The sequence below is a fragment of the Scyliorhinus canicula genome, chromosome 10 (genome assembly GCF_902713615.1).
Source record: "Scyliorhinus canicula chromosome 10, sScyCan1.1, whole genome shotgun sequence".
Classification (NCBI taxonomy): Eukaryota; Metazoa; Chordata; class Chondrichthyes; order Carcharhiniformes; family Scyliorhinidae; genus Scyliorhinus; species Scyliorhinus canicula.
In genome coordinates, this window is record NC_052155.1 from 137,122,842 (window position 1) to 137,150,831 (window position 27,990).

The 27,990-nt window shown below is 47.7% G+C and overlaps 1 protein-coding gene across 1 annotated transcript in view; it reads left to right on the forward strand.

Moving 5' to 3' along the window:
- Window positions 1-27,990, forward strand: part of bend5 (BEN domain containing 5) — a 253,252-nt gene that overhangs the window by 11,152 nt on the left and 214,110 nt on the right. Inside the window, exon 2 of the mRNA XM_038809776.1 lies at window positions 6,568-6,644. Within this exon, the coding sequence (XP_038665704.1) occupies window positions 6,569-6,644 (76 nt within the window). The 5' untranslated portion in view covers window position 6,568. The remainder of the gene's footprint in view (window positions 1-6,567; window positions 6,645-27,990) is intronic.

Sequence of the window (27,990 nt, forward strand, 5' to 3'; positions counted from 1 at the left end):
AATGTCCCACTTGGCCGTGAGGGGTAGATGGTGAAACATTGCGGCTGTTAAGTTGGACGATTCTGGCAGCGTTGACTTTGGCAGTTGAGCAGTTTGTTTGGAGATTCTTTGTTCTGCAGATTAGTGAAAGGACTTCTCCTGCTTGCTTTTTGCTTCTGGTTTTGCTGACTTGACTTGCTTACAGAAAGAGAGCGAGAGAGAGAGACTTTACTTGCCAATGCACGGGTACCTAGTCAAATGTTCTGCACACACCAGCACAGTAGAGCTAGAACACCCGACTAGCACACAGAAACCAGAAGTTGCTTCCCGGAAGGGGAAAACCACAAATGTGTCTGGAATATAGCTCACAAGTGATTACAGTTCAGTTTTTGCATTGCATCTCTTCCTTTGAAATGTCTCTTGTCTGAAAAAAGGGTACAACATTCCAGGACTGAGTATAATCCACATAGGAATTCCAGCAAGTGGTTACTTTGCAGCCTCGGCCAGTTTTTTGCTCTTATGTCCTTTTTTTTAAAAAACACATCTTATTTAAAAATTCAGAATGTTCCATTGTAATTCGGAGCTGATATCCATTGTCATGACATCATAAAGAGGCATTTCAGGGCCTTTGAAGAACAAGGTTCTTGGGATATAAAGCAGTGTCACTATCCCCAAACATTCTGCTGCGTTTGCCAACTGAATGTTAATTCTTTGGCTGTAACGGCCTGAGGATGTGAAATGCGGTATAGTGTTTGTATTCCCCGCTCGAGCTTTAAATGGAACTTGGAGCATAGAAAAAGGCATTTGGCCCTCCCCATCTAATTTGGTGTTTGTTTCTCACAGCCCTCCTCCCACCCTTCTTGATCACACTATCCGGGTAACCTTCAGTTTCATTCTTCATGCAATAATCAACTTCCTTGAACATATCTGGACCAGAACCATAGAATGGTTACAGCACACGAGACCATTCGGCACAGTCCCAACTTTTTCCCTGTCGCCCTCCAAAATGTTTTCTCTTCAGTTAATTATCCAGTCCCCTTTTGAAAACCACAATTGAATCTGTCTCCACCATATGACTCGGCAGTGTATTCCAGATCCAAACACTTATTGCATAAAAGAGATATTTGCTCTCCTGTCACCTCTGGTTCTTTTGTTAATCACCTTAGGGTTTTCTACCTTCCCTGAATGGGAACAGTTTCTCCCCATTTACTCTCTCCAGTCCCTTCCAAGAACACATCTATGATAATCAAGTCCAATAAGTTTTATTTCTTACTCGCATTAAATCCACACTGTGGTGAAGAGCACACCTAGTCCCAGCCGGAACCATCTGAAGATTCCAGCTCCCTTCTGGGCCAGCTTTTATCTCTGGGAATTAATGAGCCTCCTCCCCTCAGCATGGGAGCTCGTATTCTACAAGCCCCATGGGCAGATCGATCGGGTGGTTCTCCTGGGGGTTACAAAAATATCTAACAAACCCCTTTTAACCTTCTCTTCTCCAAGGAGAACAGCCCCACCTTTGCTAATCTGTCCACCTAACTGAGGTTTCCCATTCTCGTAAATCTTTGCAAAAACCTTTACATCCTCCCCGTGAAGGCTGAACCTGTGTTTTATGAAGGTTATTAACTAACATTTTTTAAAAACTCTGTGCCCTATTTACAAAACCCAGGATTCAGTATAATTTATTAACTGCTTTCTCAATCTGCCCTGTCACTTTCAATAACTTACATCCAGGTCCCCCTGCTCCTGCACTTCTTTTAGAATTTATTTTATGTCAGCCCTACTTGTTCTCCTGACTAAAATGTATCACTTCACACTTCTCGACATTAAAGCTCATCTGTCACGTGTCTGCCCAATCTACCAGCCTGTCTATATCCTGAAATCCATAACTATCCTGTTGCTAATTTGCAAAGTGTGCTTTCCACTTAATTGCTCTTAATGTTTCCAATTGTTCCCGGGGATCGCACATCAATATGTAGATGAGTGTTAGTTTCAGTGCTGTCTTGGTTTCTGCAAGTTCTAATATACAGGAGATTTTGCACTTGCTTGATTTCCTGCGTTTGGCCATTTCTCCCTGCATTCTTAGCGGATCTCCATTTTAAAGTCGGGAAGTGGCCAACCCAGGTGGCTACAATCCTCCTCACAGTTCACAATACTTCCATGTCATGCATCATCTTCAAATTTTGAAATTGTGCTCTGTACACTCATTTGTATAAATATAAATCAGGAAAAGCAGTGTCCCCTCTATGTACCATACCCCAACCAGAAGTGTGTAAAGTTTTCAGTAATTCATGTTTTTAATAGGCTTGAAGTAATTCATTAAACTGATGTATAATGAAATTCTAGCTCCACTTAAAAACTACTGATTCAAAATACCTAATAGTTGGAAATAAATTGCCTACTGACAATTTTTTAAAAACTTACAAAGCATTTTTCTCCTTTTGTATTAATCATTTGAGTCCCCAAAGGTCAGTAAAACCATGTAACAGCAGCCAACATATTTTCTTAGAGCTCCTGCACCTCAAAATTCGGCACAATACCACTGGTCACATTGAGGTGCCTTTAGAAGGGAATGAAGAAATATGGCTGCCCAGAGAAATTAATCACAATAGTTTTGATAATTCCATGATGACATGTTTGGATTGGATTGGATTGGATTTGTTTATTGTCACGTGTACCGAGGTACAGTGAAAAGTATTTTTCTGCAAGCATCTCAACAGATCATTCAGTACATGGAAGAAAAGGGAATTAAACAAAATTCAAGAAAATACATGAGAATACATAATAGGGCAACACAAGATATACAATGTAGAGGTTAGTAATAATGTTAGCTGTAGAATTAATTTTTAAAAGGTTAGAACGAGTACAAGTTAAGTTAAAAATGGATCTGTTGGGGAGAGCTTGCAGAGAGTCGCCTCGCTCCGGCGCCATCTTTGCTTAAATCAGAGGTGAACGCCGACCTCCTTGAAGTGCCAGAGTACCACAGCCAGGTTGTGTAAATGCTCTTGGTCAGATGAGCCTGCAATTAAGATTTTGTCCAAATACACTTCCATGTGAGGCAGACATTTTCCATTACCCTCTGAAAAATGGCACACGCCGAGGAAACCCCAAAGGGCAGTCAGGTATGTTCATATAGCCTTCGGTGTGTGTTTATGGTCACAAAACTATGGGATTCGGGCGCCAAGATTAGCTGGAGGTATACATGGCTCATGTCTCTCTTGGTGAATGTGCGGCCACCACTGAACCTTATGTATAAGTCTTCTATTTGAGGGAATGGATAACGGTCCAGGCGGGAGATGTAAAATGGTTTCCTTTACTCCACAACAGACTGGTATTGGGTGTCACAGATAACTCCGGGTGTCTGTCTCTTGCAGGTGTTGAAACCACAACCCGGAGGTGTCGCACTGGGACAGCTTCGCAAGTGAGAGAACAAGTCTCACTGTTTATGTCTAACCAGTGGGTTTGTCCTTATGCCACGCAAGTTACTTTGACTGCCACCTACGCCTGTGGGAGTCTCTCCCTTGTTGATAGTGAAATGTCACCTGGACGTGTCCCACTAGTGCAACTTCACAAGAGAGAGAGAAAGAGGGGCCATTTTTTATTCCTAACCAGTAGCCTCTCTTGAATGAGTGTGTTCGAAGCGCTCGGATTCCTTTTGGGTCCTCGATTACGGAATTATGTTCTGGCATTTATTGTGACTAAATCAGAGTGACAGTGAAAGAAAGGTGAGACCACAACAATGGTAAATTTACAAATAAATAATTTATTCAAGAAAATTAGGCCCTCCACAATTCAGAGTATACCACAGAAACATCGGTAATAAAAATATTATGGGAAACAAGAAACTAAACGGCCCATCAAGAATTCTTACTTTTGCACAGGTTTACTTAAACACATACAAACATATATATACATCCACTCACCCACCCCAACCTCAACAATCTAACCTAATTGAGAGTTTCTGTGGGCCGTTCCCAGGAAGAATAGTTAAACCGGCACGAACATCTCTGGCTCTTCCTCAAAACTTACTGGTCCTTTTGGCTGCTGGGCCTTGATCCTGTGTACTCTGGTGTTCGTGACCTTCTGTCTTGTAGACACCCTGTAGCAAGTGAAGAGAGTGCGAAGCAACAGAGCAAGAACCTCTGAGTCCTGTATTTTTAAGGGCAAAAACCTGAATGGAACTGACTGGCCCCTCCCACGGGTGAGTTCTAGGACAAAGCTGCTGACAGGATGAAATTGATTTGATCAGTTTCTCCACATAAAATCTCTGGAGACTGCTGATCTCTTGCAAATGGCTCAAGTGGATGTTGGGAACAACTTTAATCATTTCCCCATTACTATAGTGTGATTTTGTCTGGCCATGGCACAACTGATTTACATCCCATTGTTTATCTTGGAGTGAATTAGATCTTCCCGCATAATTTTTCCGTTGGCCCTGTCATTACTCGTGGCCTACTTTATTCCTTTCTGATACGAGTCTTACGGATGTATATTCTGCAGCCTGCCTGCAGACATGGATTTTGTTTTCTGTACTGCATTTGTCCTTTTAAAATGGAATATATCCTTTCCAATTCTTGCCCAGTTTTGTTCAGTTTTTTTGTTCAGCTGATGAGTTGCTATAACTTACAGAGAACCAGTTCATCGTCATCTTGTAATCACCACATAGGCGTACGGAGCTATCCAGTTTCATCACGGGTATGATTGGTGATACCCAGTCGGAGAATTGGAGAGGGTGAATAATGTTTAGATTTGCCAGTCGGTCGAACTCGGATCCTGCTTTGGGCTACAAGGAAAATGGCACCGGCTGAGCGCAGATATAACATGGCTGAGCCAAAGGTCAACACTAATGCGGGCCACCAGCCCCTTTATTGTGTCCAAGCCCTCCTGGAAGACAGTTGAAAACTTCGCCAAAACACCTTCAGGGCTATGCGGGTGCATACTGCAAACCCTCTACCAATCTAACTGTAGGTGGCACAACCAATCCCGATCCAGCAAACCCGATCCGCCTTTCAGGACCACGACCAGGCATGGATAAGCGGACTGCTGCCCATATTGAACCAGGACCATTGAGGTCCCCACTATCACTAGTGATTCCTCCATATGTGGCAAGCCAGGCATTGGTGTCCCGAAGGGTCAGTGTCTGGAGGCTTGATCGAATCCTGTCGTAAATGCAGTGGCTGATCACGGACACTGCTGCTCCAGTGTCAAATTCCTTTCAGATGGAGTGTCCTTCACCTGCAGAGAAACTTGGATCGGGGCCATCCTCATGAAGCCTCGCAGTATAACTGTTGGTAGGAGCTGTCTTCCTCATCCACGTACTGTAGTAAGCCCAGAACAGAGGAGCACTCACGTCTGGCACGTAGGTGAATCCTCACAGGGCCGTCGGCCATGATGGTCCATGTGGCCAGCTGTCACCAATGCTGCTGATTGGTAGCAGTACTCCGGGTCCTCTTGGCCTGGGTAAAATGTTCAGCAGCGCTCCAGACCCACTCAGGGAAGGTGATGGGACGATGGTCAATGTGAAAAACATTTTAAGGGAAGGTTGCCCCTTAATAGTTTCCCTAGGTCTTGATCTGCTGCAAGGTCAAATTCTGAACTGTCTGAATTAAGAGATTGGATGGCATATAGAGTTCAATCTAAAGTAAATTTTACATGATAATCTATGGAAGGAATATATTTGTTTTGCTGAACCAACTTTTCAAAATGCACACCCTTGTTTGTATATCTGTACATAGCTTAATTCCATCCTATTTTCTATAACTGTTCAGCTCTACATAAATGTGCCCCCCTCCAACATGCTGACTCTATATATTGTCCTCTCTCCATTTTATTAATTCTGGCAAAGCCTTCAGATATCTGGGCCCTATGCTCTCTAAACTCTTCCAACTTCTATATCCAACAGTATATCTCATGCTCGAGTGACAAAGTGGTTAGTACTGCTGCCTCACTGCGCCAGGAACCCAGGTTCAATTGATGACTGTCTTTGTGGATTTTGCACAGTCTCCCTGTATCTGCATGTGTTTCCTCCGGTTTCCTCCATCAAGTCCGGAAAGATGTGCTGTTAGGTGATTTGGACATTCTGAATTCTTGCACTGTGTACCCGAACAGGTGCCGGAGTGTGGCGACTCAGGGATTTTCACAGTAACTTCATTGCAGTGTTAATGTAAGTCTATTTGTGACAATAATAAAGATTATTATTATCTAATGAGACAGCAGCTGTTAAGGGCTGTAGCTTGCCATGAAAGCTGAAATTGTGGTAGCACAATTTGAGAAGTGTAACATTGCCATTTTAATATTAAAATTAAGCCGTACATGCTGGCAATACCTTAACTCTGAAATTGCTCATAGATTTTGGGTCAGGAATCCATTTTTTTGTTACCTGTTCCAATGGGGCCTTTCAATATTGTGACCCAAGTATATTAAAAGATGGACAACTTGAAATTTTAGCTGAAAAAAACATGAGTACTAAGTACATTTAAGTACACAAGTGATCTATAATAAGCCTCTTCTACTTCTAACTAAAATCCATTGTATTAAAAGCAATGTTAAAATATGATTTTCAGAAATTTGTTCTCTTTCCTCCATGTTCAGGATGCATGATTCTATGGATGGCAGCTACGCTCAGATACCTAACTCCGCTGACCATTCTTCATGCGTGAATCTACACAGTGAGTGTTTAATGTTCTATTTACACCAATGAAGCAATCACAATCAAGTTTTATCCTGTTCTTGTCATATATTGAGAAAGGATAACAGATTAGTGATCAGAAGAAAGAATTTTCCCTCTTTATGCCAGAGCACAGGCTGAATTGCATTATCTCCATCATGAACTGACTGGTCAGCTAATGCAACCTTGAACCTAACTGGTAGAGTGCAACAGGGTTCATTCCTTGGGCTGCAACCATTTACATTCTATATTAATGACTTGGATGCAGGGAAAGAAGATACTATAGCCAAATTTCCAAATGATACAAAAATAGATGGGATAGTAAGTTGGAATAAAGAAATAAGTCTACTGACAGAGAAATTTCAGCTAGCCAGCGGGAACGAGCTAAGGTATATACAACTCAAAAACGTCCTGCGAAAGGAGACAAGGACGTACCCACAACTGTCACGACAAACATTACTAGAAGTATTACTGGAGGCAAGCATAATAGATAAAGGAAACTAGCGACATATATGACTGACTGGGAGAGAGGGCCAAAACCGTACTGGACGCAACAATAAAGAAATGGGAGGAGGACCTGGGGATTGAAATAGGGTGAGGACTCTGGAGCGAAGCACTGCATAGGGTCAACACCACCTCCATGTGCGCAAGGCTCAGCTTGACGCAGCTAAAAGTGGTATATAGAGCCCACTTAACAAGAACCTGTATGAGTAGGTTCTTCCCGGAGGTGGAGGATAGATGTGAACGGTGCCAAGGAGGCCCGGCCAACCAAACCCACATGTTCTGTTCTTGCCCCAGACTTGCAGGGTACTGGACAGCCTTCTTCGAGGCAATGTACAAAGTGGTGGGGATGAGAGTGGAGCCATGCCTGAAAGTGGCAGTCTTCGGGGTTTCAGACAAGCCAGATCTATTCCTGGGGGAGAGGGCGGAAGCCCTTGCCCCTGCCTCCCTGATTGCCTGCTGTAGAATCCTGTTCGGCTGGCGGTCAGCAGCACCACCCAAAGCTGCAGACTGGCTGTCCGACCTCTCAGAATCTCTCCAAATGGAGAAAATCAAATTCGCCATCCTAGGGTCAAATGACGATTTCCACAGAACGTGGGAGCCATTCACCCAATTGTTCCAGGACCTGTTTGTGGCCAACGAACAGGCAGAAGAATAGCCAGGTAGCCAAGAATCAGGGGAAAGTAGCCAAAGCATGAGAGGGAGAGATGGACTGCGAGGTGGGGGGGGGGGGGGGGGGGGGGGGGGGGGGGAAACAGCTAAACCTAAGAGGAAAGAAAGGCGAAACACAGGAGGGGGAGAGGGAAGGGACAGGGAAGAAGAGAGGAGAATGTGTGGGTGGGGGGGGCGGTGGGGGGAGGAGGTGGGGAAATGACAACCGGAAGGAGGGCACAGGATACGATAACAAACCTGGCATCTCCAGGAACAGAGAACAAGGACAATACAGGCGAAAGACGGGAGGAACGGCTGAAGCGGAGGTGAGCAGGAAACGACAACGGCAGCGAGATCCGTCCAGGAGAAGATCATGACAACACCAACACCGAACCCATTCGAGTATTGCCCACTGTATTTGTTTCTCCTGTTCTCTGGCACCCAAATATATATTTACCTCCCTAGTCTCTCCTCCCCCCCCCCCCCCGCCCCCACAAACAGTCGCCTACTTGTGTGTTGTAAATAATTTTGCCAGTTGTACAGAGTTGCTGCTGTTGAGCTGGTGCACAATACCCTACCAGTTATTCTATTTAATTTTTTATTTTGTTTCTTATTATTACTTTTTTTTTGGTACTTTTGAGTGTGCCATTCTCTTCTATATATGTGTATATATTTCTTATGTTGTGTACATAACGGTAAATATACTTTGTTCAAAAACGCAATAAAAACATTTCTTAAAAAAAGAAATAAGTCTACAAATGAATGTGGATAGGTTAGCTGTTTTGGTTGGAAAAACAGAAGGGCAACTTATTATCTAAATTGAGACAAACTTCAGAGTGCTTTGGTGCAGATAAATCGCCTCGTGCACGAATTGCAAAAAACTAGTATGCGCAGGTACAGCAGGTAATCAGGAAGGTAAATGGAATTTTGGCATTTCTTATGAAAGGAATAGAGTATAAAAGTAGGGAAGTGTTACTGCAGCTGTACAAGGCAATAGTGAGATTGCACCTGGAGTATTGTGCACAGTTTTGACCCCCTTGAAGAGGGATGTTGCATTGGAGGCAGTTCAGAGGAGGTTCACTAGATTGATTCCAGAGGTGAGGGTTTTGTATTATGAAGAGAGATTGAGCAGTTTGGGCCGATACTCTCCAGAGTTTAGAAGAATGAGAGGAGATTGTTGGGCAGCAAGGTGATGCCGTGATTAGCACTACTGCCTCACAGCACCAGAGACCCTGCATCAATTCCGACCTTGGGTGACTGTGTGGAGTTTGCATGTTTTCTGTGTGTCTGCGTGGGTTTGCTCCGGTTTCCTCCCACAGTCCAAAGATGTGCAGGGTAGGTGGATTGGGCATGCTAAATTGCCCCTTAGTGTCCAAAGATTTTTTAAAATATAAATTTAGAGTGCCCAATTATTTTTTCCAATTAAGGGGCAATTTAGAATGGCCAATCTACCTACCCTGCACATCTTTGGGTTGTGGGGGTGAAACCCACGCAGACACGGGGAGAATGTGCAAACTCCACACGGACAGTGACCCAGGGCCGGGATTCGAACCCGGGTCCTCAGCGCCGTAGGCAGCAATGCTATTAGTGTCCAAAGATTAAGTGGGGTTACAGGGATAGTGTGGGAAGTGGGCCTAGGTAGGGTGCTCTTTAGCAGGGTCGGTGCAGACTCGATGGGCTGAATGGCCTCCTGCACTGTAGGGATTCTGTGATCTAATAAAGTATATCAGATGATGAAGGGGATTGACAAGGTAGACGTAGAGAGAATGCTTCCACTTATTGGGCAATCTAGAATGAGAGGTCATAGAATTAGGATAAGGAGGAGCATATTTAAAATGGAGATCAGGAGAAATTACTTCTCTCAAAGGATCGTCTATCTGGAATTCACTACCCCAGAATGCGATGGAAGCTGGGACATGAGGGAGGAGATAGGGAGATTTTTAATTAGTAATGGGTTGAAAGGTTATGGAGAACGGGTAGGAAAGCAGTTGAGGCCGAGATGAGATTAATCATGATCGCACTGAATGACGGGGCAGGCTAGGGTGGCTGAATTACCTACTTTAGTCCTGCTCCTAGTTCTTGTGTTCTTAGAATTTCAATCCCATCTGCACATTTAACTCCCCCCTCCACATAAAATAAATTTACCCAGAAAGTCCTCGAGGCCCTGATGAAAAAGGAGATGATTATTGTCAAAGTAATTTGGAAGAACGTCTCATCGCCAGAACTTTTAAACAAGCACCAAGACCTTGGCTGGTGGTGAGAAGGGCACTTTCTGTCAGATCCTTCATGCACGCACAAAGTCTCTACGCTACTGCAAGCTGTCCTTCGAAGCAGCTGTGGGTATTGATCTTCCAGTGCAAAGAATTGTCCTCGACTGGCATAGTCCAAGGTCCAGGATTACGTGCTGAGAGACACACTCAAGCCTGGGCATCCGCCACCAAGGCACAATGGGGAAAGGCCACTGTCTAAGGCCTTTCACCCATTGTACACTGAGGGGCCGGTAACCAGGGAATTTTCACAGTAACTTCATTGCAGTGTTTATGTAAGCCTACTTTGTGACACTAATAAAAATTATTATTATAACTATGTGAAGCCCCTCAGACTGGGCTTAATCCTAACTGTATTGTAAGAGTCCTTTTTGTTTATTTTCTTTGCTATAGAATCATAGAATTTACAGTGCAGAAGGAGGCCATTTGGCCCATCGAATTTTCACTGGCCCCTGGAAAAGCACCCTACTTACGCCCACGCCCATAACCCTAACCAGTAACCCCACCTAACCTTTTTTCTGACACTAAGGGGCAATTTAGCATGGCCAAGCCACCTAACCCATACATCTTTGGACTGTGGGAGGAAACCAGAGCACCCGGAGGAAACCCAAGCAGACACGGGAAAGTGCAAACTCCACACAGGCCGGAATTGAACCCGGGTCCCTGGAGCTGTGAGGCAGCAGTGCGTGCCACCATGCCGCCCTATTTCTTTTCTTCTATTTTTATTATTTTGATGGACACATCATCGGGATGTGCCTTTAAGCAGAAGACTCGACGTGAAACAGCATGCTTGCCAGGACACGGTTCCCAGGTTTTGTATTTTGGAAAGGAGAAACCAGACTCCTTAGCACTCAGTGGATCTTAGGAACTTGGTTGTGGAGGGAGTCGGTTTGATTGGTTAATTGGCACTTGATGGGTTGGCCAGGGACAGTGTTCTGCCTGACAGTGGTAATGATTCATTTTTGTGTGATGCTTTCTGAGAGAAAGGGGCAGAAGTTTCGGAACTTGATAATGAAATGATTTGTGCTCTCTCTCCTGCTTCCTGAAATGAAAGAACTGCTCTGTTCTGAAAGCGGTGAGAGCCTTGCACATGTTTTGCTATAAACCTGAAATACTGCTAAATCTGCAGAGAAAGTAGACAACCTTGTCAGAGAAAACTAACTCGAGTCTAGAAGGAACAATTACCAAGCGAAAGTCTGAACTCCAGAAAAGCGTTGACTGGAAGTCACCCCAGTTCATCAAAGATCCTTATCCTTTTATTTTTATTACTATTTTCTTTCCCTTTCCCCTCTGCATTGTTTATCTATGTGTGTGGAGAATGGACGAATTAGGAAGGGGGGTTTGGGAATGGGGTAGTAGATAGTTATATTTTCTATCAGTTTAATTAGAATGCTGTACATAATAAAAGGTTACTTGTATTGCAAAGCTACAAACCTGGTAACTGCAGTTTATTGGGCTCAGCCAAGGACCTCGGGTATTTTTAAAATAACATTTAATTTAGCTTGAGTTGCAACTCCGGGTCAAGTGGGGCTGGAATTGACTGCACACTAGCTCAGAATGTCATGACACACCACAGAATGCATCATGACCAATGTATATACTTTGAACAGAATTGTGCTACAGCGAAAATATTAAAATGTTTGTCATGTTCTCTTAACTGCATTGAATTACCTCAGAGTTCATCTTGATCTCTTGAGAAAATGTAACTATCATTGCACTTTCTTGTTATGACATTTTGAAATGTTTTACGATGTCTCTTTCAGATATTTTATGAATAAAATATATTTTTGTAAAAAAATTTTTTTGTCAGCGGTGGTGTTCCTTATAATCTGCTGCCTTTGTCCTTTTGAAGGTGATGTCAAAGGAGCCTTGGTGAATTGCTGCAGTGCATCTTGTAGATGGTACACATTTCAGCCACTGTGCTTCAGTGGTGGAGGAAGTGAATGTGTGGACAGGGTGTCAATCAAGCAGGTTGTCTTGTCCTTGATGGTATTGAGCTTCTGGAGTGTTGTTGGAGCTGCACTTACCCAGGCAAGTGGAGAATATTCCATCACACGCCTAACTTGTGCTTTGTGTCAACAACGCCCGGGCTAGTGCACGGTCAATTCCAACCCCACTTGACCCTGAGTCGTAATACAAAAAAAGTAACTGATTGCCTAATACCCCTTTCCTATCATACACCTTTTCTAATTACCCCCCCCTCCCCACCCACTCTCTCCAGACACACAAACAATATGAGGAAAAGGGTGGTTGAAAAGGTAAAGAAAATATCAATAAAATAAAAGTATAAAGGATTTTTGATGCAATAGGATGGCTTCCAGTTAATGCCTTTCCGGCGCTCCAGCTTTTGTTTAGGTTCCCTCTTCCTTTTAGGCTTGAGATGATTTTCTCTGGCAAGGTTGTCTACGTTCACTGTGGATTCAAGATCTTTTCAAATTTATAGCAAAAATGTGCCAGGCACACTCTGGTTTTACAACAATAAAGCAGTGTTTTACTTCAACAGAGAGAGAGAGATACTGTTCCTTCTCCTTTCAAGGTCTAATCACTTGTGCTCCAGCTCTCTCAAAAAGCATCAAACAGGAACCAATCACTGACTGTTGTCAGACAGAACACTATCCCTACCTTACCAACGGGTTGCCAGTGAGCCAATCAAACCAATTTCCTCCAAAGCTGGTTCTTAAGATTCACTTGGCGGCAATGTGTCTGTATTCTCTTCTCCAAAATACAAAACCTGGAACACATTGTCCTGGCTAGCAGGCTGCTTCAGATTGAATCTTCTGCTTAAAGACATTTCTATTCTCGGTCCACAGATCAAAATAATAAAATTAAACAAAATGGGAACAAAGGGAAATCAAAAGGAAGGACTAACATTTGTAGATGGTGGACAAGCTTTGGGGAGTTGGGAGGTGAGTTATTCACTTCAGAATTCCCAGCCTCTGGGCAGCAAGGTGGCACAGTGGTTAGCACTGCCACTTTGTTACAACAAGGTCCCCGGTTCGATCCTGGCTCTTGGTCACTGTCCGTGTGGAGTTTGCACATTCTCCCCGTGTTTGCATGGGTTTCGTCCCCACAAGCCAAAGGTGTGCAGGGTAGGTGGATTGGCCACGCTAAATTGCCCCTTAATTGGAAAAAATGAATTGGGTATTCTAAATTTATATTTAAAAAAAAGAATTCCCAGCCTCTGACTTACTCTTAGAACATAGAACAGAAGGGCAGCACGGTGGCCTAGTGGTTAGCACAACCGCCTCACGGCGCTGAGGTCCCAGGTTCAATCCCGGCTCTGGGTCACTGTCCGTGTGGAGTTTGCATATTCTCCCCGTGTCTGCGTGGGTTTCGCCCCCACAACCCAAAAATGTGCAGAGTAGGTGGATTGGCCATGCTAAATTGCCCCTTAATTGGAAAAAATAATTGGGTAATCTAAATTTATTTAAAAAAAAAGAACATAGAACAGTACAGCACAGAACAGGCCCTTCGGCCCTCGATGTTGTGCCGAGCAATGATCACCCTACTCAAACCCACGTATCCACCCTATACCTGTAACCCAACAACCCCCCCGCCCCTTAATCTTACTTTTTTTAGGACACTACGGGCAATTTAGCATGGCCAATCCACCTAACCCGCACATCTTTGGACTGTGGGAGGAAACCGGAGCACCCGGAGGAAACCCACGCACACACGGGGGGACGTGCAGACTCCGCACAGACAGTGACCCAGCCGGGAACCGAACCTGGGACCCTGGAGCTGTGAAGCATTTATGCTAACCACCATGCTACCGTGCTGCCCGCAGTAGCCACAGTATTTATATAACTGGTCCAGTTCATTTCTGGTCAATGATAACTCCCAGGATGTTAATGTCATGGGGAGATGGTTAAATTCTCGTTTGTTGGAGATGGCCATCGGCAATTGTGTGGTGCATATGCTACTTGCCACTTATCAGCGAAGCACAAATGTTATCCAGCTCTTTAGGCATAGGGACTGCATGACTACTTGAGTCACAAATGGTGCTGGGCACTTTGCGATCATCAGCAAACATCCTCAGTTCTGACCTTGTGATGAAGGGAAGGTCATTGATGAAGGAGCTGAAGATGATTGAGCCTAGGACACTACCCTTAGAAACCCCTGCAACAGTGTCCTTGGAACGAAATGATTAACCTCCAACAACCACGATCATCTTCCTTTTGCTAGGTCTGCGTCAACCAGTAGTGCGTTTCCCCCGTTCTTATAGACTTCAGTTTAGATAGGGCTCCTTGATACCACACTCTGTTAAATTCTGCCTTAATGTCAAGGGTAGTCACTCTCATCTCACCTTTTGCAATGTTTTGGACCAATCTGATCTAGCTGTTGGGAAAATGAGAGCACAATTGACTCCCTCCTGGAGTATGCAGCATTAACAATGGCTTGAAAAGCAGCTCAGTCCTTGACCCAGCATGTTGGTAAATTTGAGTATTTATGAAAAAGGAGATACACAGTTGAAGCTCGTCATCTTTAACTCATCAGTACAGTCCACAGAATAATGCCACAGAAGTTGGAGAAGGAAGTCATAGAGTTTTACAGCACAAAAAGAGGCTCTTCAGTGCATCGTGTCTGTGCCAGACATCAAACACCGATCTATTCTAATCCCATGGTCCGGCATGTGGTCCGTAGCCATGTATGCTATAGCATTTCAAATGCATAGAGGCTCAAGTTGAAGAAAAGGGACCGAGGTACATTGTCAGCTGTTGGGTGAGGAAAGTGTACATCTGTTGGCTCAGCATCTTTCCTGGGTTTTTGATCGAGGTATTACTCTATTTCATTACTTTAATTATGTTGGATCTTTATGGAAATCACTTGCTCTCCCAGAAGAGAATCCAGATTTTATGGCATTGTCTCAATTCGAAACAAATTATACACCGACTGTCTTCATTGGGATATAGATGCATATTTTGAGTGAAGGTGGCTACATATTGCAATGGTAGATGATGTATTTACTTGCGGCTTGGAGTGGTATTTAAGTAGGGGCTTTGGTATAAAGGCATAGGGATGGATTTGGGGGCCAGTGAAGCCAAACTTATTATTGTGTCTGTAAAATCTCAGACACTGACCAGTTAGTATTCAAACGATTTACCCAGGTGCCTTTTTTTGCGAAATAAACAAAGGTCAAAACAGGTTAACTGTTTAACGCAATTTTATTCACAATACTCTCACTCACACAAAATATGACTCAGACTCGCAGCTGAGCTGTAAGTATTACTCGCACTGAGTGAAGGTGGCTGGCCAGGCTATGATCACTTGATGTGAATATCTTCTCTGAGCTTCAAAATCCAGCATCACTTCTTCTTGCGATGGTTGTGCCTGGGGCTCCTGGGTTATCATTGAAGATCTGCTCTGATGTTCCTTCCTTTATACCAATCTGCTAATCATAGGTGACATTGAGTCATAGGTGTATGCCCACAACGAGCCTGAGTTCTATTGTCCCATCCAGACCCCACTTATCAATGGAATAAACAGGATACTCCTGTTTATCCAGGGTGATTCATCCAGCGTGATTCAGTCAGGATTCATTCTCCTCTGAAACACCCTTGTCTGACCAGCTCCCACTATGGAGTCTAATAGTTTCTTTGGTCTGTCCTTCATCCTGCTGCAAAGTTGATCACCTGTGTCTGTAAATTTGTAACATATTCATAGCATGGTATTTTTGTGTGTGTTAACACGAGTGGGTAATTACAAAGTCAAAATAGCAATAATGAGTTAATGTATTGACTTGAGTGCTCTTGCAAACAGCCAGTATCAATTCAGCCAGGGCTTCATGTGGCAGTTTCTGTTGCTGGCCTCTGTGTCTTGTTAGCCTGTTTCCAGTACCACAATAAGTTCTCTGAGATCGTTGCCCAGAACAATTTAATGAGGGAATTGAAGAGAACTTTTACAAATGAATAAACTTCTTCCGGCTGAATTTCTTCCGCAGCAATGGAATTTAGATCACTTGTAGGACTGCGTCAGATTTGGAGATAATTTGTTATCAACTTGATAAGGGTAATGAGTATCCACCCCGTGCTTTTACTTGTTTCTTCTCCATTATCTAGTTTCTTCTATCTTGCTTTTGGACTACTTAGTTTTTATATGCTGTCTGCTAGCATTGCAGTTTACTAAGATACACTAGCTGTATTTGTAGAGCGTTTTCGAGTTTACGATGCAAATGGGATTTGCAACTTGGTGCAGGCACATAGTTACCACGAATTTCAGTGAAAGCAAACTAAAGAATAACATTTTAAACGATCTGCTGATAGATAATTGACTCAAACAACTGGCCTGGCTTTTTATGGGGAAGGAGAGATTGGAAGAGATAGGTGAGGTGAGGCCCTGGGAGGACTTGGCCATCAGGATTAGACTTTTAAACCTGAGGTACTGGTGGACTGGGAGGGTGCCAGTGTAGATTAGTGAGCAGAGTAATGATGGTGTTGCCAATCGGCACCGGAGTAATGTTGCCAATTAATAATGATGCCCTTTTGAGTCGCCAGGTATCAAATGATACCACCACAAGGCTTTACCGGATATCGATCAAAGGACCACACAACCAGTTAGTCAGTTCAAGTTCACAAATGGTTTATTTACACACAAGGATTACTTTGACATGCAACACAAAACACAACAAGTTAAACTACACCTAACAACTACAATAACCTATACTTAACTTCAGGGCAACCGGCTCTATGCAGATGGACAAGGCCTTTGTCTGGATCTAGCGTGGCTGGGTGGAAGAAGTAGCTCTGTTTCTGCTGGTCTCATCCGTCTGGTAGCGATTGTTGGTCTTGGGTTGGCATGGGCCAGATCCAAGAGAGACAGAAATCATAGCTACATTGTCTTTTAACTGGCTTGAGTTTTCCCCGCCGCTTTTGTGGGCAGTTTCTGGGTCACTGTCAATCAATTTCTCAGGGCTCCACCCTCTGATTGGTCACATTCAATCAGGGGCTGCCACATCACTTTTGGGGTAGGCATCAGTGGCCAATCCTGGGAGGGCTCGGAGCAGGACCTCGGTGCCGCCTAGTCTGAAAGATGATGCGATGGACCTGATGGTCCCATTGTTATTTTAATCACCTTGAATGGTCCATTTGCAGGTGTGAATTCCTGCATACTTCTGGGCTACCGTTTGCAAAGATACAAGCTGCAGCTTGTCTGTGACCCAAACCTGGCCATAATTCCCATCATTCTTTGCAGGTGGCCATCTCAGATGGCTACAATGGTTAAGCAAGATTTGGTGCAGGTTATGTACATAGTGGCAGTTTTGGATAAGCAGAATTTTACTGGGGAGAGTGGAGTGTGGGATGGAAGAGGGGATGGGGTGGATTTGGGGGGGTGGGGCAGAGAACCCTGTCTACATTCCATGTCACAGACTTGCACCTCCAGGCATGCTTGCTATGTACTGATGAGAAGCCAGAAAGTTTTTTAAAAATGAATTTAGAGGACCCAATTATTTTTTTCCAATTGTGGGGCAATTTATCGCGGCCAATCAACCTACCCTGCACATCTTTGGGCTGTGGGAGGAAACTCACACAGACACACGGAAAACATGCAAACTGCACACAGTCACCCAAGGTCGAAATTGATGCCGGGTCTCTGGTGCTGTGAGGCAGTAGTACTAATCACGGCATCACCTTGCTGCCCAACAATCTCCTCTCATTCTTCTAAACTCTGGAGAGTATCGGCCCAAACTGCTCAATCTCTCTTCATAATACAAAACCCTCACCTCTGGAATCAATCTAGTGAACCTCCTCTGAACTGCCTCCAATGCAACATCCCTCTTCAAGGGGGTCAAAACTGTGCACAATACTCCAGGTGCAATCTCACTATTGCCTTGTACAGCTGCAGTAACACTTCCCTACTTTTATACTCTATTCCTTTCATAAGAAATGCCAACATTCCATTTATCTTCCTGATTACCTGCTGTACCTGTGCATACTAGTTTTCTGCAATTCGTGCACGAGGAAATTTATCTGCACTGAAGCAGTCTGAAGTTTGTCTCAATTTAGATAATAAGTCGCCTTTCTGTTTTTCCAACCAAAATGGATAACCTCGCACTATTCCATGTTAAACTCCATCTGCCAAATCATGGCCCACTCAGCTAACCTATCCACATCCATTTGTAGACTTATTTCTTTTTTTTTTTATAAATGTTTTTTTTGGGTTTTTGAACAATGGGGAGAATGTGCAAACTCCACACGGACAGGGACCCGGGGTCAGGATCGAACCCGGGTCCACTGTGAGGCAACAGTGCTAAATACTGTGCCACCGTGCTGCCATGAGAAGCAAGAAAGTTGACTACGTTGAGAACTGCTAACCTTTTCTGTACCTTCTCTTTTTATCTTTTACCCTATCCAATACCAATACTGCCTCTTCCTTTACTGCAACCATGGCAGTCATCCAGCTGCAAAGTACTCACTCAGTATCTCACCTATGCCACCTGACTCCACCAGCTCACCTTTGTGGTCCCTAATTGGTCCCACCCTTCCTTTGAGGACATTTTTACTCTTTGTGTTTAAAACAGACTTTTGCTTCCCTTTTATGATAGATGTGGATCTATTCTCACACACTCTTTGCCCCTCGAATTCTCTTTATGCTTAGTTTTAATTCTCTTTATGCCCTAATTTGATTCCAGTTTATCTGTGCCAGATCCCTTTCCAAATCAATGAAGTTTGTTCTTCTCAAGTTAATTTTCACCCTTCTCTCACCGACACATGGTCTATCTCCAACTCATCCCTTCCCTTCCTTGACCTCTCTGTCTCAATTTCTGGTGGTAGACTGACCACCAATATTCATTACAAGCCCAGTAATTCCAATAGCTACCTTGAATACAATCCTCACACCCGATTTCCTGTAAGGGCTCCATCTCATTCTCCCTGTTTCTGTTCCGTTGCATCTGCTCCCATGAAGCCGACTTTAAAAACAGCACTAAAGATATGTTTGCCTTTTTCCTCAACCAAGATTTTCCCCTCTCGCCGTGTCCACCCATCTCCCACACCTCAGCCCTCACCCTCCCTCCCAGAACCATGAAGGGCCTTGTACTCACTTTTCACCCCACCAGCCTCCACATTCAAAGGATCTTCCTCTGCCATTTCTGCTAACTCCAGCATGATGCCACTATGAAACACATCTTCCCTCCCCACTTCCACATCAGCATCAGCATTCCACAGGAGCCACTTCCTCTGTGATACTGGGCTGGGCTGCCGACTGAGTCCGCACTGTTCACAGCAGAGAGGGTGACTGAGGTGATGTCTTTGGAGCTGGAGAAGCAGTTTGCAAAGCATGTGGAGGCGTTGAGGAAGGAGATGGCGGTGGCTTTGAAGACGTTGGTGGAGGAGGCAGTTGCCCCGGTGAGAGTAGCTTTGGCAAAGACATCGGCCGAGGTGAGGGAGAAGAACAAGAAGGTGAAGGGAGTGGAGGAGGCCATGTCGCAGCACAGTGATCAGTTTACCTTGATGGGGGATGAGCTGCGGAGGGTAGTCGAGGCCAATAAGGTGCTTCGAGCAAAGCTGGAGGACTTGGAGAACCGCTCGAGGCAGCAACATATGTGGATTGTGGGCTTGCCCGAAGGGGTAGCGGGCTCGAGGCCGATAGAGTACTTAGGCAAGATATTGGCGGAATTGATGCGGGAGGGTGAGGAGCCCTCCCGATATGAATTGGACTGAGCCCATCAGTCGCTGAGACCGAAACCAAAGTTAAATGAGCCGGCAAGTGCAATGATCATCTGCTTCCACATGAAGGAGAAGGTGTTGAACTGGGTGAAGCAGAAATGGGAGGTGCAGTGGGCTGGTGCTGGAGTTCACATATACCAGGACTTCAAAAAAAAAAAATTTTTATTGAAATTTTTTGAAAAATATATATCAACAAAACAATACAATAATAACAATAATAATAATAAACACCCCCCGGCACCCGTAACAACGCATATAACAAACCCCCCCCCCCCACCCCAATAAACAACAGAATAAATTAACAATAAGCAAATTAACTTAAACACTATCCCCCTAAACCCCTCCCCTCCCCCTCTAAACCCCCCTCCCCCCCGGGTTGCTGCTGCTGCTGACCTAGTACCTTATCGTTGAGCCAGAAAGTCAAGGAAAGGCTGCCACCTCCTAAAGAACCCTTGTATCGACCCCCTCGGGGCGAACTTGACCCTTTCCAACTTAATGAATCCCGCCATGTCATTAATCCAGGTCTCCACACTCGGAGGTCTCGCATCTTTCCACTGCAGAAAGATCTTCCGCCGGGCTACTAGGGACGCAAAGGCCAAGACATCGGCCTCTTTCGCCTCCTGCACTCCCGGCTCCACCCCAACCCCAAATATCGCGAGTCCCCAACCTGGCTTGACCCTGGATCCCACCACCCTCGACATCGTCCCTGCCACCCCCTTCCAGAACTCCTCCAGTGCCGGGCATGCCCAGAACATATGGGCATGGTTCGCTGGACTCCCCGAACACCTGACGCACCTGTCTTCGCCCCCAAAGAACCTACTCATCCTAGATCTGGACATGTGGGCCCGGTGCAGCACCTTGAACTGGATGAGACTAAGCCTCGCACATGAAGAGGAGGAGTTCACCCTCTCCAGGGCGTCCGCCCATGTCCCCTCCTCAATCTGCTCCCCTAGCTCCACCTCCCACTTAGCCTTCAGCTCCTCTACCGAAGCCTCCCCCACCTCCTGCATTACCCGATAGATGTCAGACACCTTCCCATCCCCGACCCACACCCCTGAAAGCACTCTATCCCTTACCCCCCGCGGGGGCAACAAAGGGAACCCCTCCACCTGTCGCCTAGCAAACGCCTTGACCTGAAGGTACCTGAACATATTCCCCGGGGGGAGCTCAAACTTCTCCTCTAGTTCACCAAGGCTCGCGAACCTCCCGTCGATAAACTGGTCTCCCAACTTCCTAATGCCCGCCCTGTGCCACCCCACGAACCCGCCATCCATGTTCCCTGGGACAAACCGGTGGTTCCCCCGCAGCGGGGCCTCCACCGAGCCCCCCCCCGCTTCCCCCCCATGTCGCCTCCACTGCCCCCAGATTCCGAGGGTAGCCGCCTCCACCGGGCTCGTAGTGTACCTCGTTGGAGGGAGCGGCAGCGGCGCCGTTACCAGTGCCTTCAGGCTCGTGCCTCCACAGGACGCCATCTCAATCCGTTTCCATGCTGCCCCCTCCCCATCCATTACCCACTTGCGTACCATCGAGACGTTAGCCGCCCAATAGTACCCAGAGAGGTTGGGCAGCGCCATCCCCCCTCTATCCCTGCCCCGCTCCAAAAAGACCCTCTTTACCCTCGGAGTCCCATGCGCCCAAACAAATCCCAGAATGCTGCTGTTCACCCTCCTAAAAAAGGCCCTCGGAACAAAAATGGGGAGGCACTGAAACAAAAACAAAAGCCTCGGGAGCACCGTCATTTTAACGGACTGTAGTCTACCCGCCAACGACAACGGCAGCATATCCCACCTTTTAAATTCCTCCTCCATCTGCTCCACCAACCTAGTAAAATTGAGCTTGTGCAGAGTCCCCCAGCTCCTAGCCACCTGAACCCCCAGGTACCTAAAACTCCTCACTGCCCTCTTTAACGGGAGCCTACCAATCCCCTCCTCCTGATCTCCCGGGTGTACGACAAACAGCTCACTCTTGCCCAGGTTCAATTTATATCCCGTGAATCTCCCGAACTCAGCAAGAATCTCCATCACCTCCGGCATTCCCCCCACCGGGTCTGCTACATACAACAGCAAGTCGTCTGCATACAGCGACACTTGGTGCTCCTCCCCACCTCGCACCAAACCCCTCCACCTCCTCGACTCCCTAAGAGCCATGGCAAGAGGCTCAATTGCCAGCGCAAAAAGCAAGGGGGACAGGGGGCACCCCTGCCTCGTCCCACGGTGGAGCCTGAAGTACTCGGACCTCCTCCCATTTGTCGCTACACTCGCCATCGGGGCCTCTTACAGCAACCTCACCCATTTAATAAACCCCACCCCAAACCCGAACCTCTCCAACACCTCCCACAAGTACCCCCACTCAACCCTGTCAAAGGCCTTCTCCGCATCCAATGCCACCACAATCTCCGCCTCTCCTTCTGCTGCCGGCATCATTATCATATTTAGCAGCCTTCACACGTTAGTGTTCAGCTGCCTCCCCTTCACAAAACCCGTCTGATCTTCATGTATCACCCCCGGCACACAGTCCTCTATTCTAGTGGCCAAGATCTTCGCCAGCAACTTGGCGTCTACATTCAGCAGTGAAATCAGCCTGTATGAACCGCACTGCAAGGGGTCCTTATCACGCTTCAGGATCAGGGAGATTAGTGCCCGAGACATCGTCGTGGGCAGAACACCCCCCTCCCATGCCTCGTTAAAGGTCCTAACCAACAGGGGGCCCAGCAGGTCCGCATATTTCTTATAAAATTCAACCGGGAACCCATCCAATCCCGGCGCCTTCCCCAACTGCATGTGGCCAATCCCACTGACCAGCTCCTCCAACTCGATCGGCGCCCCCAGTCCCTCCACCTGCTCCTCCTGCACTCTTGGAAATCGGAGCCTGTCCAGAAAATTCTCCATTCCCCTCCCACCGCCGGCAGCTCTGACCGGTACAGTTCCCTATAGAAGTCCCTAAAGACCTCATTGACCTCTGCCCCCTGCCGTACCACAGTCCCATCTCTATCCTTCGCTCCACCAATCTCTCTAGCTGCGTCCCGCTTACGCAGCTGGTGCGCCAGCATCCTGCTCGCCTTCTCTCCATACTTATAGACCGCTCCCTGCGCCTTCCTCCACTGTGTCTCCGCCTTTCTGGTGGTCAATAAATCAAACTTGGCCTGCAAGCTACGCCGTTCCCCCAGCAATCCCTCCTCCGGGGCCTCCACGTACCTCCTATCCACACTCAACAGCTCCTCCACCACTCTCTCCCTCTTCCTCCTCTCCCCCCTCTCCCTATGGGCTCGGATGGAGATCAGCTCCCCCCTAATCACTGCCTTCAGAGCCTCACACACCATCCCCACCTGGACCTCCCCAGTATCATTGACCTCGAGGTACCTCTCGATACATCCCCGAACCCTCCTACACACCTCATCAGCCAACAACCCCACGTCCAGACGCCAAAGCGGGCGCTGGTCCCGCGCCTCCCCATCTCCAGATCCACCCAATGCTGAGCATGGTCCGAAATCGCGATAGCCGAATATTCGGCCTCCTCCACCCTCGGGACCAGTCCCCTGCTCAGAACAAAGAAATCAATGCGGGAATAAACCCTGTGCACATGGGAGAAAAAGGAGTACTCCCGAGCCCTCGGCCTCCCGAACCTCCAGGGATCCACTCCTCCCATCTGGTCCATAAACCCCCTCAATACCTTGGCCGCCGCTGCCCTCCTGCCTGTCCTTGAACTAGAACGATCCAGTAGGGGATCCAGCACCGTATTGAAGTCCCCCCCCCCCCCCCATGATCAAGCCCCCCACCTCCAGGCCAGGAATGCGGCCCAACATACGCCTCATGAAACCAGCATCATCCCAATTTGGGGCGTACACATTAACGAACACCACCCTCTCCCCCTGCAGCTTACCGCTCACCATCACATATCTGCCGCCACTATCAGCCACAACCTCAGACGCCTCAAACGCCACCCTCTTCCCCACCAGGATCGCCACCCCCCGGTTCTTCGAGTCGAGCCCTGAGTGGAAAACCTGCCCCACCCACCCCTTCCTCAGACGGACCTGGTCCGCCACCTTCAGGTGGGTCTCCTGGAGCATGGCCACGTCCGCCTTCAACCCCTTCAGATGCGAAAACACCCGGGCCCGCTTAACCGGCCCATTCAACCCCCTCACGTTCCACGTAATCAGCCGGATCAGGGGGCACCCCGTCGACTAGCCATAACCCATCGACTGCTCGCTCCTGGCCATCACCCATTCGGCCCGTTTCCCACGGTGATAGAACCTCACCCCGACCCCCCCGAACTCCTCCCTGGCCAATCCAGCAGCAACCCCGGTAACCCCCCCCTCCTAGCCGCGACTCTCCCTCCACTGTACTCCCGTGAGCCAGCTGACTTCTGCTGACCCCGGCAGCTCCCGCTCTAACTCCGACCCCTCCCGATATGAGGTCCCCCCTCCTCCCCTGCATCAGCTCCTGGCCACCGCTTCAGCGCGGGAAACCCGGTCTAATAGCCATGCCCCTCGCCACCAGCTCCACCCCCTCGTCCCGCAGCGCGGGAAACCAGAGAAAAGCCTGCACTTTCACACTGCTCCACCCCACCAACGCAGCTCCCAAACCGCAGTCCCAACCCAACCACCAACTCCATACAAACAAAGACACAGATCAACCACAAACCCCAGTACCCCCCTTAGAACACGAAACCATAACCCACATCGTCCGAAAGCGAGAGAAAAACAAAAACAAACAGAATAACCCGCTACAGCATAAACAATGATACATGAATAGAATAGAAAAACTCCCACAGCCCCTAATCTCTAGTTCAAGTCCAGCTTTTCAGCCTGCACAAAGGCCCACGCCTCCTCCGGGGACTCAAAGTAGTGATGCCGGTCCTTGTAGGTGACCCACAGGCGCGCAGGCGGCAACATGCCGAACTTCACCTGCTTTCCATGGAGCACCGCCTTCGTCCGGTTAAACCCGGCTCTCCGCTTGGCCACCTCCGCACTCCAGTCCTGGTAGATACGCACTACCGAATTCTCCCACTTACTGCTCCTCACCTTATTGGCCCATTGGAGAATACACTCCCGGTCGCTGAACCGCACCAGCACCGCCCGCGGGGGTTCATTCGCCTTAGGCCGCCTGGCCAGCACTCTATGGGCCCCCTCCAGCTCCAGGGGCAGATGGAAGGATCCTGCCCCCACCAGCGAGTTCAACATCACGGCCACATAGGCCGGCAGGTCCGACCCCTCCAGCCCCTCCTCGAGGCCCAGGATCCGCAGGTTCTTCCTCCGTTACCGAAGCTCCATCTCCTCAAGCCTATCTTGCCACTTTTTATGAAGTGCCTCATGTATCTCCACCTTCCCCACGAGGGCCGAAACCTCCTCCTCGCGCTCAGAGGCCTGCTGCTGCAACTCGAGTATCGCTGCACCCTGGGTTGTCTGGGTCTCAAGCAGCTTACTTGTCGTCACCTTCAGGGATTCCAACAACTCCCCTTTCAGCTCCGTGAAATAGCGCAGAAGGGCCACCTGCTGCTCCTCAGCCCACTGCCTCCACTCCTCAGGCGCTCCACCGGCCGCCATTTTGTCCACCTTCCCCCGCTTTTCCAGGGGAGCTGCTGCTGTTTTCCCCTTGCCCCACTTCCGAGTCCGAACCATAAATCCCGGGGGGGTTTTGCTCCAGACCCCTTTATCCACCGGGAATCGTCGAATCAGTGCCGTTTGGGGCCCTTAAAAGAGCCCACAAGTCCTTTTAAAGCGGGAGCTGCCGAACGTGCGGCTTAGCTCCGCATAGCCGCAACCAGAAGTCCACATATACCAGGACTTGATGGTGGAGCTGGCAAATAGGCGAGCGGCTTTCGGCCAGGTTAAGGTGACATTATATAGCAGTGAGGTGCGGTTTGGTGTGGTGTATCCAGCGAAGCTGAGGGTGACCGACAACGCCAGAGATTTCTACTTCGAGGCGGTGGAGGCATTTGTGAAGGCAGAAGTACTGGGACAGAAGTGAAGACGGGAACTGAAGAGGGGTTGTGGACTGCAAATGGGGAGTTGGGAGAGTGTATAAATGTTTTAAGGGTTTTTTTTGATCTACGTTCTTTATTTACTTCACGCTGTTATAGAGTTAAGTTTCTTGATTGTCATTCTTTGTTGTGACGGTTTTTGTTATTTTATTAAGATGTTTCGGTTTGGTGTTTTTTTCCTGGAACGGGGCGGGAAGGGAGGGGAGGAAAAGCCTCGGGTGGGGGCTCCTGCGCTCTAGTGAATGGAGGTGAGGTGGGGGGGGAGGGGTTGCAACATTGGAGCCTGGTGAGCAGGTTTCGATGGACCTAAGAGGTGTGGGGGGATTGATACTGGATGAGGATTTTTCGAGAGGAAGTGCAGGGGTGGATTCTGGGAGGGGGTTCGATGTTAACAATGGATAGGGGCGGGTCAAGCTCATGGGGCAGGACCCGGTGTTACGATGGTGGTGGATAAGAAGGGGGGGAGGGCGGTGAGAGGCCCCCCGTTAGGATAGTTACGTGGGATGTGAGGGGATTGGGTGGCCCAGTCGAGAGATCAAGGGTGCTTGCGCATCTGATAGGTTTGAAGGCCGATGTGGCGATGCTGCAGAAGACTCACTGGAGGGTGGCAGACCAGGTGAGGCTCAGGAAGGGCTGGGTCAGCCAGGTGTTTCATTTGGGATTCGATGGTAGGGCTTGAGGGGTAGCGATCCTGGTTAGCAAAAGAGTACAGCTCCAGATGGAGAAAGTGTTTGCAGACCAGGGAGGCAGGTATGTGATCATGACAGAGGCATTGGAGGGGAGGCTGGTGGTGCTGGCAAGCCTGTATGGTCCCAACTGGATGATGTAAAATTTCTGAAGAAGGTGTGTAGGGCTATCCCCGACTTGGATTTACACAAATTGATAGTGGGTTGGGACTGGAACTTGGTGCAGGAGCCAAGATTGGACAGGTCACTACCGTGCTCGCTTGTTCTGTTGAGGGGGGGGGGGCGAAGGCGTAGGCGTTGGCTGGACTAATGGCGGAAATGGGATGGGTTGACCCTTGGAGGTTTCTGCACCCAGGGGAGCGAGAGTACTCTTTTTTTTTCTCTTTGGTCAACAAGGTTTATTCGTGAATTAACTTTTTTGTGGTGGGGAAGGCGCTGTTGGCAGGGGTGAAGGAGTCGGAATACTTGGCAATTGGGATATCGGATCACGAGCTGCATTGGGTGGATATGATGTTGGAGAGGGGGGCAGTGCAGAGGCCGGGGTGAAGATTAGATGTGGGGCTGTTATGGAACCGAGGGTTCTGTGATAAGATTGGGAAAGTAATCAAGAAATATGTGGGGTTCGATTGTACAGGGGGAGGTTTCACATGCAATGGTTTGGGCAGGTCGAAAGGCAGAGGTGAGGAGGGAGGCGATCTTGTTTAAGGCAAAGGTGGATAAAGAGAAAACGGTGCAGTGCCAAAGGATAATAGATGAGATGCTGGAGGTGGACAAGAGATGGGGGTCCAGCGAAGTTGGAAAAGAGGAAGGAGTTACAGGTGAGTTTTGACCACTTGTCCACAAGGAAGGCGGTGCACCAATTGAGGCAGGCAAGGGGAGTGGTTTACGAATATGGAGAGAAGGCAAGGCGCATGTTGGCAGGCCAGCTTCGGAGGGAGGCAGCGGCGAAGGAAATTGTTCAGGTGCGGGATAGGGCAGGGAAGTTGGTTGTGGCTCTGGATCAGATTAATAGGGTGTTTGAGGAGTTTTACGAGAGATTGTGTAGGTCAAAGTCACCTGGGGGGGATCGGGAGGTGCAGCAATTCCTGGATGGTTTGGAATACTTGAGGTTGGAGGAGGGGGACAGGGACATATTGGATGGGGCGATAGTGGAGCAGGAGATAAAAGATGCGATTGGGAGGATGCAGTCGGGGAAGGTAGCAGGGCCAGATGTGTTTCCAGTGGAGTATTACAAGAAATTTAAGGATATGTTGGCGCCGCTGATGGTGGGAATGTTTGAGGAGGCAATAGGGAAGTCTGCCACAGACTTCGGGGCAGGCATCGATCTCCCTATACCTCAAGAAGGATAAGGATCCGACAAACGTGGGTCATATTGGCCCATATCACTTTAGAATGTTGATGCAAAGGTGTTGGCAAAGGCATTGACGCTTAGGTTGGGGGAGTGCCTCCCAAAGGTGATAGGTGAAGATCAGATGGCGTTTGTGAAGGGGAGGCAGCTCTTTTTGAACATAACAGGGTATTGAATGTGGTTATGGTACCGGCGGAGGGGAGGGAGACAGAGTGGTTGTGGCATTGGACGCCGAGAAGGCGTGTGACTG